Source organism: Oreochromis niloticus, linkage group LG12 (genome assembly GCF_001858045.2).
Source record: "Oreochromis niloticus isolate F11D_XX linkage group LG12, O_niloticus_UMD_NMBU, whole genome shotgun sequence".
Classification (NCBI taxonomy): Eukaryota; Metazoa; Chordata; class Actinopteri; order Cichliformes; family Cichlidae; genus Oreochromis; species Oreochromis niloticus.
This window is the reverse complement of record NC_031977.2, coordinates 34,292,295-34,310,857: the sequence shown is the minus strand read 5'-3', so window position 1 is coordinate 34,310,857 and position 18,563 is coordinate 34,292,295. Positions and strand designations below refer to the sequence as shown.

The 18,563-nt window shown below is 39.5% G+C and overlaps 1 protein-coding gene across 1 annotated transcript in view; it reads right to left on the bottom strand.

The window, feature by feature from the left end:
* cfap299 (cilia and flagella associated protein 299) overlaps window positions 1–18,563 on the bottom strand; it is an 80,052-nt gene that overhangs the window by 3,089 nt on the left and 58,400 nt on the right. Inside the window, exons 4-5 of the mRNA XM_005451509.4 lie at window positions 13,536–13,678; window positions 1,807–1,936 (exon numbers count right to left, since the gene is read on the bottom strand). Coding sequence (XP_005451566.1) covers window positions 1,807–1,936; window positions 13,536–13,678 — 273 coding nt within the window. The remainder of the gene's footprint in view (window positions 1–1,806; window positions 1,937–13,535; window positions 13,679–18,563) is intronic.

Sequence of the window (18,563 nt, the reverse complement as noted above, 5' to 3'; positions counted from 1 at the left end):
TAACTTTTTTCTGCCTCAAATCTGCATCATTTAGAGCCAAAACCGTGAGCTGAAAGAAGCTAAAATCTTCAAATAAATACCGAGTTGCCATTATCGGCGGTTTTGGAAATACCAAAGACACCTTCCCAGTGCATGGAAATATCAGTTTCAGTGTTAAATTAAAAATATCTCTTACTCCATACTGAAAATGTGACAGCTGCCACAGAGAGAGTATGTTAGCAATTAAACAAAACCGCACATCTCTAGAGCACACCTCTTTATAATAGCAGGTATATTAAAGGGGAGGCCAAGTGCTGCATAATTTGACAGTGACTGTAACTGTTCATTTTCCAACATGTTTTGTGTTACTTTGGCTGTCAAAGCTGACACAGCCCCACCACTAAGATGTGAAGCCACTACCAGCTGGGAACATTTATTTAAGGCTAAGTGTGTCAAAAGCTTCTGGAGGGAACAGAACCATAGCGAACCATTACACTCAATTTACACTTTTACCTAAGCCACACTTGTGGGTGTCCTAATAACTGAGACAGTCTTCCTCTGCAAGTTCAAAAGAGCATCAATAAAAATAAGCCAATAAACCTGATGTCACAGACACAGTGAGAGATAATGGGAAATGCTGCTTAAGGCCAAGCATCTTTTTTTTTCTTCAAATGTTATAGAAACCAAACAGTGTCATTAACACTCACATTTAAATTCATGTCAGCTTACCCTGTTCTTCAAATTTCAGCATCAAGGGGGGTTTTTTTCTCTCTAACTTTTACTTTGCCAAGCCAATCAAGCCATTGTCATAACTGAAAAATGACAACCTCTCCACCCCAACCCACTTTCTGGCAGGGATAGAAAAGCGGTCATGGAATGACAAAGGCAGAAAAACAAACAAGCCACCCAAAATGAGTTGATGTGAGCTTTGATTTTGCAAGGTTCTCCAGTGGATCTGAGGCCACATGAGCAGTTAGTGAGCTCATGGCGGGTTAAAGGCCGGATGGTTCTGTGCTGCTCCGTGCCGAGCCAATCTGGGCTGAGCTGAGCTGGGTTCTGGGCACACGGGTGGTTTGCTGTGTCTGGCTCCCAATGCCTTCGCTTGTGTTTTTAATAGACAGCCTGGTTGGGGCGGTGCTCGACCACAGCTAGAACACTGTGCTGCCATTTTGGCGCTTGGCCTCAAAAACGCAGTCCCCACAGCTCTGTCTGCAATTTCAAAATAGTTCAGCCCCACCAACTACTTCCCTACCCCCCAGCAAAGAAGGAAACTGGAGAGAAAAAAACATTAGGGAGTCGTTATTCTTCCAGGGCCCCTGTCAGCCTTTGAGTGTAGAGGAAGCACCTGTCTTGACCCCTTGATCCTCCCTTCTTTGTGCAGGTGGAACACAAATATCTTTCCCTCCCACTGATTTCTTTATCTCTCTCTGTCTCCCTAACCTCTTTTCTTAGAATGCAGTCTCTGAAATAACTTGTGCAGGTTGAAAAATAAGCGATTTTCTTTGGAACATTTGCAGTTCATGGTTAAAATGGGAGACAGTGCAACAAAGTAAAAGGTGTTAAGGTAAGAAGAGAGGAAAGGAACAGGATATTGGAGGTGCATCCCAGTCATCTGAGCCAAAAGGACAACAAAATCTGTTTTCAGAAGCAGTCCCTTGTGCAGCAAAAAGGATTTAGAAAAGAGCCTTTGCCCTAAAGCCCGTTTTGCTCGCCTGAGATATTTTTACTGCGATGGAACAGGTGACCTGGTCTAATTAGCAGCACCATTTGTCTCCCTAGGTTTTAAAAACAAAGCAGGACAATAACAACAGCAACACAAAAACCTACCAAAGGGTCCAAATTCAGAATCTTTTTGTCCCTCTTGTTCTTAAAGAGAAGGCCGTTAGGGTCGTCATAAATCACCTCAAAGTTTGGGCTCGAGTTGGAAGTGGACACTTGCGTCTTCCAGTTGTAGTAGCTGTAAAAAAGAGGCAACAATAAATGTAAGATGATTGGGGTGAAGTCATTTTATTTAAAGCTTGAATATCCTTTATATAAGGGTTTTATATAATAACATGGGGTTACTGCTGCATGGATATACCACTGGTTTTCCCTGAGGCTAGCTGGAAAATGTTGCAGTCTTGGCGGCAGCCGAAGCCTGTACTGATAGTGGAAGATGACTCCAACTTAAACATGATGGCACAGCTACCAGATTACATTGTTTGTCAAGCGGCCATCAACTGGTCTCTGGTCTCTGACTAAAACAGTTTTAAAGCATGTAGGAGGTAATTTATAGCATTTGGTGGGGAGTGCTGTGACTTTTCTTTTGGAAAATAAAACTAATATGAATTAAAATGAAAAACAACAACAACAAAAAGAAAACAATCATCATCACCATTTCTTCTGCATGATATCTTTCCTCTAACTCTGTAAATAATTTTTGAATTTGGGCATTTTTTTAGATTGGGTAGGCAGCATACTTGCAGCATTCTAAGAAATAATCATCAAATCAAACAGTCGAAAGTTGAAAGCAGCACTGGAAAGTCATAGAGAGTGATCTCTGCATGGCAAGAACACTGTAATACATTTTATCTTAAATTGTCAAATAATGACTTCATATGTTACAAAGAAAAAAGAAAAGTATGAGAGTAGAACATTTTTTGCATGACTTTCTAAGATTTTATTAGGAGGAAACGACTGCTGCGTAGTCCTAGTAGTGTGTGCTACTTGACCCTCTGCTTTTTTTGTGGAACATTTCTCTTTATAGGCTCACGCAGCAGGAGGCCTTAAAATAAAGAAAAAGGACCACTTTGAGGTCATGACTTACCATGAGGAATAAAAAAAATTGATGGATTTCAGAGCATTTCACAGCCACCATTAGCATATTATTATTCAACAACAGGTTATAAAAGAACTCTGTTTTACAGAAAAGAAAGAAAAGCAACCTGCAGAGTAATGCAACTTTTATAATAACGAGAAGTCTGTTTCCAATTTGATCTCTGGGATGCTGTTTTTGGGTTCGCCAAGCCAGGCATTAGAGTAAAGCTGGGACTAATAAGCAAGTGAAACCAAAGACAGGTCTGAATTCCAAAATAAATGACTGATTAATTTACAGCATCCGACTGGATCCTGCTCTGCTATTAAGTTTTCTGTTATTTCTGATACAGCAGAACAAGCATGTGCAACTTTTTGATGGAGCAAAAGGAACCAAAATGTTTGGACTTGCAGGTGAGGATAATTTGATAAGCATGTGCATAAACTTTAGGCTGTGATTTATTAGTATTTTTACATAATATGCATTTAGGTAGCATTTAACCCTGTCAGATGATTGATCAAAGAAACACTTCTCAAGCAGTGTCTTGGAAGCAAAGCGCTTTCTGATTAAAAAAAAGAATAAAACATCAAGTTAACATTCTTTAGCCATAAAATTGGAAGATCATTACCCTTTGTTAACATGAAATATGAGAGGTTGTGAGTTGAAAACATCTCATTATGATAGGGTTGAGTCCTGCATTGTTCCCGTGTTGGATTTGGATTCAGCTCAGCCTTTCAGTCGAGACGAGCCAGGCATGGAAATAAGTAAAACAAAGGCACAAATTTCAAAATTAGTTTAACTTTTTCTTTGAGAAAGAAAGATAAAAAAAAGCTAAACTAACCTTAAATGATGCCAGACTGAGCTACAATGCCCGCTCTGGATTTAATACGTGTTTAATTTACAACATATTTGTGTATTAAAACATGTATTCTTTGTATCGCACACACTGTAATTGGTATTTGATTGCTCTGAAATGTGATCTTACTTTGAGAAGCTGAAAGGTACTTTTTTTTTTAAGTGTTAATACATTTCATGCAAGTACACTATATATATGTATATATATACTATTTAGTGCAAAAAACATTATGCTCACTTCGCTCTACCTCTCATCTGTGACCCTGCAGCACCAACAATGAGCAACATTAGCCATGTTGGCTTAGCTTATTTACTTGCTAACAAACAAAAAAAAAATCAACAATGGACCAGAAATGTTAACCACATGATGACCTACATCCAGTGATGTTAGGCTTTAGTCACACATTCATAAGACCAGCTGGCAACCATTTGTCAAGCGCTGGTCGGCAGGGAAAAATGAGTATTCCCATCTGGTTGTAAATGGTTGTTAGCAGTGACTATGATATGGAAGACACTGTTGACTGCAAACACTTGCCAACCTATCACTAAGTAATAGTGAAGCTGTGAAGAATGCGTAGCAACTGGTGCTTTTTCAAGTTATACGACCTCTAGATGGTTAATTAGCGAGTGTTTGTAGACAAATCAGCTTCTTCCATGCAGATGACTGCGGCAATCTGCTGGTGACCAAAGCAGGCTTTGTATCAGAACCCTCTTATCAACAGACTTCACTCAATGACAGCGAGCAACCACTTGCTAAGTGGTCGGGTAATACACCAAGTGACCCTAGCAACCAGGTCTCTGACTATTCTCCAAGCCTTAACAATAACTATCGGCCTTCAAATATTTTTGCATAAGAAAATTGGTGAATGTTCTGGATAAAACCAGAATGCATGTTAAGAAAATTAACCAGTTCAAGAATCCAAAAACAGGGTTTGCTGTTGTTAAAATGGTAATACCATGTTGGTGTTAAAAAACAATGCACATACTGGACACAGTGTCTCCCAGTACCCACAGATTCCAACACAAACTCCACATGAGTTTGAAAAAAGTTGCCTTGGCAAGATGGCCATGTATGCCTTTTGGGTAACTCACAATTCGTCTGTGTTATATGTAAAATGTGTAGGTCTGAAAGTATTGTAAACCTCCATTCTTTCAGTGTCTTTGTCTGTGACCTCTGTAAATGATTGTCTCAAAAGTGTCATAAAGGTCCCAGTTGTAATGGGGTCCCCTTGAAAGAGAATAAAACCAAGTGTGCTTTTCTGTGTGATTGTCAAGTTGCTAGCCTGAGAGTGTGCAGTTTCTCGGTGAAATCTATCCCTCACTCATTACATCCAGTTTTGACCGAAAACAAATATGGTGTTATGAAAATACTCGACTCAAGCTTGTCAAATTTTTCCTGGTGTTAGCAGGTAAACTAACATTAGTTAACATCATGCAGAAAAACGACAGATTTTTCTACTGAATGTGAACGGGGCACTAGATGGATGGAAAAATGTTTGACTGGCTTCAGGGATCAAAGCCAATCCTTAGCTTGCCTTCATCTGGCTATTAGCTAGCTTGCTTACAAAAATGACCCAGCACATTAAAAAAAAAAATCTAAACAAGCAAATAATCACAGAATCCCAGAAAACACAACTGCATCAACAAGTTTTCAAAATCTTCAAACAGCACTAGTTTTTAGCGGTTTTTATCATTAACAGTTGGCATAACTAGCAACACAACTCCATGTCACACCGAGTACCCGAACGTTGCTTTACTGAGGCTTGGCTGGTCCCCAACAGCAGTTCGTGGTCCAACTACAAAGATGGAGCTCAGGGAGAAGTCTGAGTATAAATCTGAGAGGAGTTATATTATGATGGGGAGTTGAACAGGCTGATATTGCAGCAGCAAGCTGTTAACATGGGACAGTAACATAATGGAGGACTGCCAGCATTCTGCAGGCTATATTTCTCTGGCTGTGATGCATTACTAGAGCAGTGCATGATTAACAGTAGATATAAAGTATTAATGACCCACATTAGGTAAAATACATCTCAAAATGTTTGCATTTACACTGTAGGCCCCCCTATGATCTTTGAAATATCCTGGCAGTTTGGCTGACGTGAGGATGTTTTCTCCAGAACCTGTTTAAGAGGTAATCTCTAGTGGAACATAAAACTGCTCACAAAAAACCTATTTGCATTTGAGCCATAAAAATATTTTCTCCCTGCAACATATAAAGCCTGCTTGCTACAAATTACAAGCAAACATATAGTACAAGCAATATAAAATCCTACCCATGTGGTTTTTCCAAAACCCACAGACCCCCACCATGCAATTTTGGGAAATGTAAATACATATTTCTGCAGAATGGTCAGTTTCTGAATAGCTATGAAAAGGACCAGGTATTCCAGCCAACAACAAAAGTGACTTTACTGCTTGTATCCTGGTAACATATTTTCCTGGATTGGATGTTTGTCATATTCCAAGAGACAGTTGATCTCCAATGTCAGACCCTGGAGGCTTGGTCTAGTATTTAGTATTGTGATAAAGACCCTGCTCCAGCTCCCGAGGAAAACCTCTGCCTTTAGACCAAGAAAGAAAACAAAGGGTGTAAGATACACAAGGATGGTTAAAATGATTCTGTTAAATTAAAAAGAAATGTGACATAACAAATAAAAATAGATATGAAGAAAACATGGTTTAAATAACAGATAAAACACTTGAAACATTGGTAAAAGATTCACTATGATGATTGGTCATTTACCTACACGAGGTATGACTGAATAGTTCTGTAAATCTTCCTAAAAAACCAAAAAATCTACACTGAAAAATTTCTGCTTTCTCAATGCGATGTGAGCAGGTGTGTGAAGACAGGTGGTGTACTACAGGTGGTTTGTGACGAATGTCCTCCATCAGGCCCTTCATGGGTAGAACTCCCTCTTGGGGGATAAAGTCACTGTGCAAAACTCATTAACGGTGATGATCCTTGACACAAATTTGAGTTTTACACAGAAGTTGATGTTTTCTCTCAGCCTACACTTGAAGTTATTGGTGAACTTGCATATGCAGCTGTGCAGATGGTCAGAGTAGTTTATTAATTTAACTTTGAATTAACCCTCTGAGGTCTTTGGAGGAAGACAAGTGGACTTGTTTTTAGGTCCTTGATGATGCTTCAATTCTCATTTTAAAGGCTTTGTTAGTTAGGGCTTTTATTTTGGAGTCATGATTCATGTTAACTTTAACAACTCACATGAAGACAGGATGCATCAGTGATGCTCAGACCACTTTCAAGATACCAGCCCCACTAGAGGTTAAATACCTGAGACACCCCATCACCTTTTAGTACTGAAGAAGCTTTTTGAGTGAGGTGAAATGTTTTTAAAAACCCCAAAAGGAAGTCCTGGATGGCTAAGAACCAAAAGAGACAACACTCAGACACCACTTCCAAAACTCAGACAACAGGTCTAAGTTTTTATAGGCAGTAACCCAAATCCCAGTCCTAATTTTGTGTTACTGAGGCTTAACATCTCGGTGTCAGGTAAAATGATTATTTTATTGGTTACCTGACTGCCAAGACTTGGGAGAGAAATTGTACCAAAACAAAAATGACATATTGTGATTGCCTAGGGTTAAATAGGTTTAGTGTCGGGGTCATGACCAAGAACCACCTTTGTGGGTTAAGACTTAACATCTAATGATGATGTAGCAGAAAAAAAAGATTTTCTTTATATTGTTAATTTCTAACAATATAAATAAAGAGCTACACATTGCTATATTTTGGTACTATTATTACAGAATAGATGTCAGAAAATGTGACACTGAACAGCATCTGATGTTTCAGCTATCTGTCAGCTATTCCCTACCAGCTGTCAAAGTAATCTTCCTCTCCAGAAAACACATAATCTGGACGCCTCCGAACAGTCCAAACTGTGTGGGGAAATACACTGATGCATAAAATTATAAGGTATGAGAGGTCTGGCATTTTTTTCCAAGTTGCCAACAGAGCTGAATAAAGCATGTTCAGAATAGATTGCTGCAATGACCCAATTATGAAATACAAATTGAGGTTTTTCCTTTAAGACTCAGAAGAAAATTACATTGTCCAAGACTTGCTTTCAGGCACATGCATCCTTCTTCTCTTTGTAAATTGGACCTGACAGTGTTTCAGTGACTATTTATACCAAAATGCCATACAACAATTAACATTTTTTGGTCAACCACTTTTATTCCATGGTGAACCGCTTACTGGGACAGATGTGAGATATTTTAACACTGAACAAGAAAAAGACGGAAAGAGTAAAAAGAAATTTTTTTGAAGCAATGCCGAGAATTTTGTTCATACGTTTATTGGACCCACCTCCCTCGCTGTCCTATATTAACTCTCACTAGGGCAACTAACTGCATGGTCGGTGCACATTTGGTCACAAAGCTCCAGCTGCTGGATGGCACCACACCCAGACACATGGACCAGTAAAAGTGTGAGAACCTGGATTTGGTGGAAACAATGACGCTGCTCTCAGCACCGGTTCCTGGTTGCCTATGCATTTACCATGGCTGTTTGACACGTGCAGTGTGTCCTTTCACTTTCCATAGTTACCCTGCTTAGCTCTATTGTTATCTCCAGGCGGTCATTTTCCAGTGTAATGTCAACAGTCTCATTACAGGGCTCAGAGGAGCTGGATGATATATATCATAAAGTGCAAGTACTCAGCATGTGTATTCGTTCAGCTATTTTTTTCTTTAGCGGCTGCAGAATAAATAGTCTAGCAAGTGTTTCAGAAGTTAATGTTTCCAGTGTAAATCACAAAGGCCTTTTCAATGTTGAAAGGAGTAGTGTAATGTGCCGAAATTACTGTTAAACCTATTGGGAGTGTCACGGGCCTAGTTCAACAGCAAATCATGTCTATGACCATGTCCAGCTGACAGCTCTTTTAGCAGACACATAACTAACTGTCCGCCTACACACTCGATCATTATTTTTGGTTTCATCTAAGAATTTATTATGTTTATATTAAATTATAAAACATAGCTGTATAATGTGCTGTTAAGATTGAGTACTCAGGTGAACATCGTGTTGTTCTGGTGTTTTTTTTTTATTAGAAGACGTGCTGTAAAAAACACACTTCTGGTGTATTCCAAATACTTGCGTATATCAGTTTGACTAAAAAGTGTTTACCACTGACTGTACAGAAAAGGTTAACTTGGTGTCCATGACATCACCCACTGCTTTGTATGTATTGTTTTAAAGCCTTGCCTTAAACCTTTTGGATTTTCTTTTTTTGAAACCCAACACTGGCCAAATGATAGCGTACCGTGCTACCATCATTATCTTTTTTATCTAAATGGGAACTCAATTTACAAAATGAACATCAAAATTGATGAAAAAAAATCATTTAGACCATAAATTTATTAGAGAAATGTCCACTGAGGTCACACATCAAGTGAGCAGTATGGCCATTTTCTGATGGACTTCTACATAATTGGAGTTTTTTCTGCAATGCGAGGAGTTGCCCACTTAAGACCATTAGAAAAAAAATGCAGTAAAGGCACTTCATGTCCGCAAAATGTGGTCCAGTTCATCTTTTACATACAGTCTATGTTTTTTACAAAAGGTTTTGTATATAGACCTGATAAATGTATTTTACTTCTGTTATTCCAATTATTGAACTGCAAAGATTTTTGTAACTTAGAAAAGGTAACACTTTGTGTGTATTACATGCATTACATGTCAAAAATCATTTACCGGTGCTATGCTATGTTCCATTTGAATGTAGCCATTGAGTAAGAGCATACTGATGGGCAGTGGTAGGGGGTGAAACACACAATGCCTTTGTTCTTATGGTATTTAAAGAGTAGCCGCTGTCATTTTACACGCACATGAGACAGAAAAATGGTAAGAGATGACTGACGATGGTACTGACATTTGAACCCTCAAAAACAATCTATACCCATAAGCATTGGGAAGAATCTGATTGGGTTTAACCCTGCCAATAGAGTATGTGTGTGCCATATGTGAAGATCAGCAAAGATGACATGAAATCTTCCCGCAAATATTTATCACGCTGGCTTTGATAAAACGTCCCACCGACCCCCACAAAGCCCAGGCGCAACGCTTGAGACGGGGCCACTAAATCACCTTCAGAGCTGGAACAGTTTCTCTTTTGTATTAAAACTTAATAAAATGGGACAGCAGTGCAAATATTTTCACAGCAGAAAATGAAGCCAGACACACAGGTGCACTGCAGAGGCCGAGCGTGGCGGCAACATGGTTTTGGCTCCAGAAGAGGCATGCGCTATATGTTTCAGTCGAGCTGATCCTTCAGATTCATTGTTTCAGTCTGTTGGCAAACGCGCGCAGTGCAGTCAGGAGAGATTTATATTATTCAGCAATTTAAAATGTTTGCGTTTGAACGATTTGTTGAAGAGTAAAGATGTTTTATACTTCAGATGAAAGAACTTTTGTTTTCAGGAAGAGGCATGATTTCAAGTAGAACAAAACATAAACAATGTAAAGCAGAAAAACCAGTAAATCAATTAGGATTCCCATATAGTGAGCTGCTCAGCCTCTTAAAACTCTTGGCTAAACACAGGGCCTGAAGAGAGGGAGAGATAAAGAGAGGGAGGAAGGGAACAGCTAGAGTGCATAAACAGATGGTCACTTAGCTGGTGAACATTAAATAGACATCAGAGATGCTGTAGGCACATCTGGAGTGGCAGGAAGGTGGGTGCACAGAGCTGTAGATCTGTGGGTTAATTAGACCAGGGTCAGAAATTCAGTGCGTGTCTACGTTGGAGGCTCACAGGTTTAGCCTAAAAACACACATTTTTCACCCTCCATTTGCAGTATTAGTGTCAGGTTTTGGTTTTATTTACTTAAAGGCTTACTCCACAGTTTGCCCTGAAGTGACAGTAAGTAGAGCAGTAGAGCAAATATTGTGTTTCTGGTTATTAGATTTTGTGTTATTTACTAGTTTCTAGATGTTACATTTCTTCTGAAGCAATTGGGAGAATCCTGTCTTTGACGTACTTTAACCAGGTTTCCTCTGGAGGTCAGAGGCGAGGAACACGTGTCCTTACAAGTTATATTTATATGATCCACCTGCTGAGTGTGCGTGTTAAAATAAATCACATCCAGCATTTAGCTGAATATTGTTCCTGTTCTTATAGAATCAATGGAAATATTCAGAAGGATCAGTCACATGACCGAGCACCTCCCATTTTTGCAACTCACATGTAAGAAATTAAACTGTGAAATGATTGTGCCTGTGTAACCAGATGTGGTTTTAAATAGGAACTAAAGGTTGTAGTAAGATATAAGAGATGACAAATCTTCTCCTTTATTATTATTACTCAGAGGGGAAGTCGTATGTGTTTAGTCTTGAATATCCTTTTCTTTCTTTTTTTCCAAACAGCACAGGCACCTGTTACACAAAGTTGGAAAGTTAGAAATATTTTCCATATCAAACTTGTGGAACAGAGAAACTGTACATTTAACACATTTGGATTTCAACGATGATGTTTTTTCTCTAGTATTTTATAACTTTAAATCCTCATATTTTAGTCCAAGAGGACAGTACTGCTACTGCTACACCCCCATAAGGCTGTGTACGTGAACCTATCCACCCTTCCTTGCTGGAGATGGGAGGTGGAGGCCAGAGCTGGCGCTGGTGTCGCTGCCCTGTGTTCTTTGTGGCTATGGAGGAGGAGGAGGGACAGGATTCAGAGTCCTGCGGTGGGAGGTTTAGTGCACTGAGTGGGCAGCAGCTCCAGCATCTGCTCCCTCTTAGCGGCAACCACACTGGGTGTTATTGTTCCCGACAGAGATGAAAAAAAGGGGGGGTGGAAGATGACATATGAGGGGAGAAAAGGGGAGCGGTAGCAAAGCATGGAAGGCAAGTTTAGAGAAGTTAAATAAAGACAAGGAGACGTGTAAATCTGATGAAGTTTTAGTGACTGAAAAATGAGTCGGAGAGAGTAAGCGGGAAGTCAGATGGGGGTGGGGGTCGATGGTGGTGGTGGGGGTGGTGAGGGGTGTCATAAAAGCATCATTAGAGAGTAGGTTTTACCTCCAGGCATGCTCGCCCAATGACTCACACCTAGAGCTTGTTAGGGCTTCTACTCACCAGAGAGGAGGTCGAGTTCAAGGCCACAAGCGGAGCTGTGTGTCGGAACACGTGGTGAGAAATGGATAAATAAAACAACAAAGCTTCACATGTCTGACACTTTGGTTTCAAAAGGAAGAGGAAACCACTTCCAAAAATAAAACCCCAACTGTCATTCTTGTCTTCTGACTGCTGGAACAATAGCAGTTTTCTCTAAGATTGCCATTTTGCATTTTGAATATTGTTGTTGGACATTGTGCTTATGAAGCAGTTTTTGGTTGCAACAAACTACAGATACCGTTCACAAATTCCAAACTTTTTATTAAAATACTCAGTATTTCTTTGTAAGCACATAAACAAGACAAAAACTTCATGATTATAATATGTTGTCCTCAGTGATGCAGCTTTGTTGGTGGGGTTCACACATGAAGATGGAAAGCAAAAGTTCAAGCTGTTTATAAAAATGTTGAAAGTAGAAAAATGACATTCACAGCGTGAAAAACAAAGCTATCTACATTAGGATGTTGCAGACCTTGTTCTGTCACCGAGGTCAAACAGGCTGTGTGCCGTTTGGCTGAACTCTGAATAAAACCACGTATTATGCTCTCATTCTCACCCCTGTCCAGTTGTGTTTGTCCTTTTGGGATTTCTCGCACGTATCTGAAATGTTGGTAAGGTGTTAGTCTGCATGAATATGTGGAATGTGGGAATGGTTTTGGCTCTGGTAATCTGCTGACAGCTCTCTGTGTAAACAGCTATCCTGATAGACCAGGAATTATAAAGATGTCACCTGCACTGCTGAGTAGTAGAGTGGAGATTTTAGCTTACACCTGTAAGGTCAGCAGTTCATATATGGCTTGTTCTGGAATTGTGTGACCGGTGCTGACCCTAGAATTGTCAAACATACAGTACACATGTATGACTGAAAATGTGTTAAATAAAATAAATGTGTTGATAAATAAAAGCACAGAAAGTCACTGTGGGTTAGTAAAATGTTCCCATCCCTTAACCCTTAATGAAACCCTTAAACCTTACAGAGATGCCACAGTACTGACAGCTGGTTTTGAATTCAACTCAAGGACCCCAACTTTAATCTGATGCTTTCTCTCCATTTCCATTTCCTCTGTTTTCGTCACCCTACCTTTGCCTTCTCCAACAAATTCTTCTGGGAGATTTGGCACAGTGGCAAACAGAATTACATACAAAGAGGAAGACCTGAAAGGAACCTGTTTAAATCCTGGTGATGACATAATTTTATGGCAAAAACTGCAAAGCAAGGGTCAGAGTTAGACTGGTTCATTTTAGCAGATAGCAGGTTATGAAATTAAAATGCCTGGATTCGCCCTCGTACTGTTCCACAGAATCATTCGGGACATCTGAAATTGATGAATTTATTGTGTCCAGGCCAACAACCCCCCCCTCCTGACTTAAAGAGCAATCTGAAACACCGTCACACTGAAGAAACTGGATTGTCTTCAGTTTGTTTTACAGTTATCTTCTATATATTAAAAATAATCTCATGATCTCAGTCTGTTTAAATCGAGACACGTCTGCGTCAGTCAGAGAAGTTCTGCACTTTGGCAGCTCTACTTTATTAGTCTTTATTTATTCTACGTTTTCAGCTCACAGAAGCTAGCTCTGTATATATCAACCATACTGTGCTTTTTAAAGAGCTCCTTCCAAACCTATATTGGTGTCTCACGACAATGTGAATTTTTATTCTTGGATAATAAGATTTCCTTACCCTTCAAATTTTGTCAAATCCCACCTGAGTAAAGGCTTCTTAAACCAATGTCGACATGTTACAATGGAAGGAGACTTACCATAAATCCGAGCGTGCTGGCATGAGCCTCTTCTTTCCACTGAAATATGGTTCAAAATCTTGGGTCTTGAGTCTGTGGGCGTAGTCTATATAGCCAGATACTTCCTGTCCAAGAGTATTATGATCCCTTATGAAAATGACCGACTGTAAAAAGAGAGAAAAAGAAGGAAACCCTCTGTGTAAATAATCATGACCATCAAACCTCTCCTGAGTAACGGCCAGTGAGGACAATGTCACTTGTGGAAAGATAGAAGGGATCTGTTACAAATCCTCCCACTTTGAAATATAAAGGGTCATGTTTTACTTTGAATTGGGTTCAAATCAGCAATGAGTCCAACTTATGTTATACTTCAATAGGCCTCGCTTGCAGAAGTGGGATGTCTACAAAATATCCTGCTCAGATACTAGCGTGGGACACGGACTGAGTCCTTCCACTTACAGTAACTAAAGTCTGAGTTCCGTTCCAAAACACCTACAGCTGGGGGAAGAATGTACTTTAAAATGACATAAAAAATGAAGTGCTTAGTTAAAACTTGATGTTGTGTGTCATATAAGGACTCTTTGGTGGAAAGGGAGGGAGAGTCAAGTCAGAAAAAACCGATCCCGTAGAGGGAACCCTCTCCCGTTGTTCCACTTGAGGTTTCTCGTTTTTTTTTCCCTTATCCAGATTTGAGGGTTTAAGGACACAGGGTGTCATGTGTTGTGCAGATTGTAAGCTCTTTGAAGCAAAGTTGTGATTTCAGACCAAGTCAATCTAGTAAAATTACATGAAAATGACAGACCCGTGCCTTGATGTTTAAAGTCTTTGGACTTGGTCTGAAACAATCGAAAACGTACCCAGACAGGCATAAATCAACAACTCAAGAGAGGTCCTATCCAAAAGAGGCACACGGGCAATCAGCCTTTACAGTAGACGTCTAATAGCAGGGTTGCCAGTACATTACATTTATTTATGTAACAAAACAGTGCAGGCCTTGACAGAGACCACCAAAACTGGGAGCAAAATATAAGCTTAATGCCTGTTTAGCTTAGAATATGAAATAACACAGGATGTGCAGGCGACCCTTGGGCCACCTATAACTCAAACACGATCTGATTAAAACACAATGAACAGGTTTGGATTCTTCATTGCCAACAAAGCACATACTTCTAAGGACAGCTTCATGACTGCTCATCAGAGGCCAGGTCTTTGAAATGAGTTCAAACTAGACACGACCTGAGAAAAAAATGATGACGAATGGTTCTGTCACTGGAGTCAGACAAAGCAAATGAAAGCCAAGTTGTCCAAACCCCCTCAGGCGACAGCCGAACATGAAATGATCTTTTCATGTCGATTCGATGGTTTCGATAACACAGGATGACAATGCGTGGAAAGAACTGAACAGGAGACACACTCAGGTGTGAAGAGGTTGTTTTGTCTGCCTTCACAAAGATAAAAAAGCAGCTTTTCTTTCTGTCTTTTCTGCCTCGTCTTGAGATAGGAGAAGTCTTTTTGTGGCCGACTTGTTTTGTTTACTCTGAGCATGAATGAGTCCCACTTCTCGGCCTACAGTAACACAGTAAGAGGATCCTTGTGGAATACCTCAGCTAGTGATATCACATTTGTATAGCTGTCAGAACACGGGCCATCTGTGGATCCCTTTACTAAAAAGGCATGAGATAACTAGCACTCCAGAGCTCAGACGAAAAGAGGGCTGCTTTCTCTCCACCTCTCAAACGTTTAAAACAGATGCTATCAGGTTCACAGCTGGCTGGAGGACTGAGCCATATACCCTATCTACTGGCTTCTGTCCTCCTGCAGCCAGCCTTGAAAAGACATCATCAGGTGGACCCAGCAAAGACAAAGATGGTCAGAAATTCTGATTAAAACAATAACAGTTTAGCTCGTCTTTGGTGTGCAAACAAACAAAAAATAAAGTCCACAATTTTCAGTGTCCTCGGTTTCACACTGTAACAGTTAAAACATCTAATTTCTACACAGCCTTCAGTTCTTAGATGTGTTCAGGTCATGTCAATCTGAGTGGACGTAACTGCAACAAGGTTATATCACGGATATTAACAATACGAATTGTGTGTACCATCATGTGAATTGGATCAAAATGCAAGACATGGCACTTTTTTTTTCCTTAACAAGATGTTCTCATATAATTTTTTTTTTCATGTATTTTTTGATTTTTTGTGATTGTAAAGTGTGGGGATCCTTTGGTTGTGTAATACTTTATCCACTTGGAATTTTACTTTGGACATAATCATGGTAGTTATTGGACATATACACAATATCGTCAATGTAACACGTGGGGGAAGTTCCCCAATTTACAATTCATTTGATCAGGTTCTGCTTCACTTTAGTGTTAGTCTAGAGAAGCTGGACTAACACTGTTAGCTGCCAATGAGACTTTTCTACAAGAGATGGAGAACATAAGGGTCTGACTGCTGAAATGAGCATATAATCCCATTTGCCAAAAATAATTTATTCTTATACAGATTTTGCAAAGACAACTTCCCATTTGTATTATTAGTATGTCAAAATATGTTAAAAGATTTTCTTGGTTTTTGGCTCTGCTTATGGTTTTCACCAACTGGACCAGATTATGCAAATAATCGTGTTTGGAAATAAAATCAAAAATCCCATAATGTACAAAAAAATAATGGTTGGTCAGGACACTTGCTTAAAGTATCTGATGGAAAAATGATGACAGGACAAATCCTTTTTTTTCTTAGGCTCTGGTGTTTTATTCAAAGCTTGACTGATATTAAGACCTCTTGAGTTTCTGTACTGTTGACCTTATTTTGCGTTGAGTCACTGTATTTTAAGACTCTAGTAGTTACACTGTTGACTAAAATTTTAGAATTACCAACAAATGCAACAGTATTTTAAATGTTTTGTTTACTTAGCATTTCTCTTTCTGTAAAAGTTTATTTTTTGTAGTATAATTTCTTAAGAAAATAGTCTTTGACAGGCTTCTGGAAAATTAGAATGGAAAATTACATCAAACCAATCTGGTCCATCCATCAAAAACAAGCCATTGCATATTTCTGTTAAAATAAGGATAAGGTTTTCCCCAGCAGACACCAACTAAAAGAACTAGAATTAGGTAGGTAAAGGGTCATTTCACTCAGAGGTCGCAGGGAAGGCAGAACAAACGAGTCAGACTCTATTATTTGCTCCAAACAAGCAACATGAGTTTCCAGCCACCTTGTAGGAGGGAGCAGGGGGACCTCCACCTTACACCATGGAAAACAAGTGGCGGCCTTACATCACCTGCCAGCAATTACCAAGAACAGGTGCTGTGACCTCACAGGGCGGCGAGTAAGGGGCCCCACTTTATGGCAAACATCAGTCTGTTTAATGCCTGAGAAGCTGAGCGCTGAACTTGTCCCAGGTAGAGATTCTAGCCTTTTGTGATACTCAATATTCAGTTTGAAACTCTTTTTTTAATTTGTACCCGAGTGAAGTTTTACCTGTGTCCCTAATATAACATATAGTTAATATATTTTTGAATCTTGATCCACGAAACGCAATAAACCATCTCAAGTTCTATGCAACCTTAAAAAAGTCAAAATATAAGCATTTCCATACAAAAGTAAGCACGTTTGAGGATTTTGAGGTTTGTGACAAATTGAGAGGAACCCAGTACCTCCTTGACACACACATGTAAATTACTCCACACGCTGTTGGCCTTTCTTTCAAAGCCCCACGGATGTACAGTTTGAGAGGGCTATACAAAATCAAATCACATCAAACAGAAGCTGACAGGAGGTCCTCCTTTGTGCTTTGACAATGTTCTACAGGTGGGGACACAATGGCCAGACCACCTGACATCCTGCAGAGGAGCATGAGACGTCTGAATGTGTGTGTGACTGTAGATGTTTGCCTGTGTGGTGGATACAACACAGAAAGAAAGAAAAATGCCAAATTAGAGCTAAATAGAGCTAAGAGGCAACAAGGGCTACAAACTGAAGCTTGGATTTTAGAAGCCATTTAAATATATCTGTAGGATAGATGGAGGCAACTATGGATCAGAAGGTCGAGAGAGTTGGAAAGTGAGTAGTAGAAGTGCCCAGCTGGAGAAGAAAAGTTCCATTTCCCATAGTTTGTGTTTTGCCCTATTTGTTACTTATAACCTTTTAATGCTTTTCTTTTACTTCAACCCAGAACCAGTTTGAACCTAGGTCTGATGGAGGTCTCTTCCTCTTAAATGGGTATTTTCCTGTCCAGAGGGTCATCAGGCATGTGGTCAAAGGTGTGATTTTTGGGGTTATAGTGTTTACCTTGCAATATGAAGCACCTTAAAACAAGTGTTTCTGTGAACCGCTGCTATAAAAATACAACTGCATTGATTAAAACATTTGAATATACTATTTAAACTATATTCAAATATTTGAATATTTGAATATAGTTTAAATGGCTGGTGAGTGTTATTATCTTTTGAAGTACCACATATTCTTTAATCTAATGATTCCCAATGATTAAATTTTAAGTGAACATTCTTTTGGTCAGTCAATGAGTGAAATCTGAGAAAACCCAAAATAAAACAAGACTAAGCACATTAATTCACTTCAATTCAATTTTATTTATATAGCACCAAATCAAAACAACAGTCGCCTCAAGGTGCTTTATATTGTAAGGTAGACCTTACAATGATACATACAGAGAAAAACCCAACAATCATATGACCCCCTATGAGCAAGCACTTTGGGAACAGTGGGAAGGAAAAACTCCCTTTTAACAGGAAGAAACCTCCGGCAGAACCAGGCTCAGGGAGGGGCGGGGCCATCTGCCGCGACCGGTAGGGGAGAGAGAAGGAAGACGGGATAAAAGAAATGCTGTGGAAATGAATTAATCAACTCGGCATTCAGCGGTTCTGAACAGTTTTAAAACTAGCGACTGCACTGTAATTCACTGTATGCAGGGCTGGCTCTGCATGTATTTTACATACTTGTTGTGTTAGGTAATAAGAAATGCATAGGTAAAGCTAAGAATTCATACTGAAAAAACAAGTGTTCCACTAAAAATAAAAAACAGAGC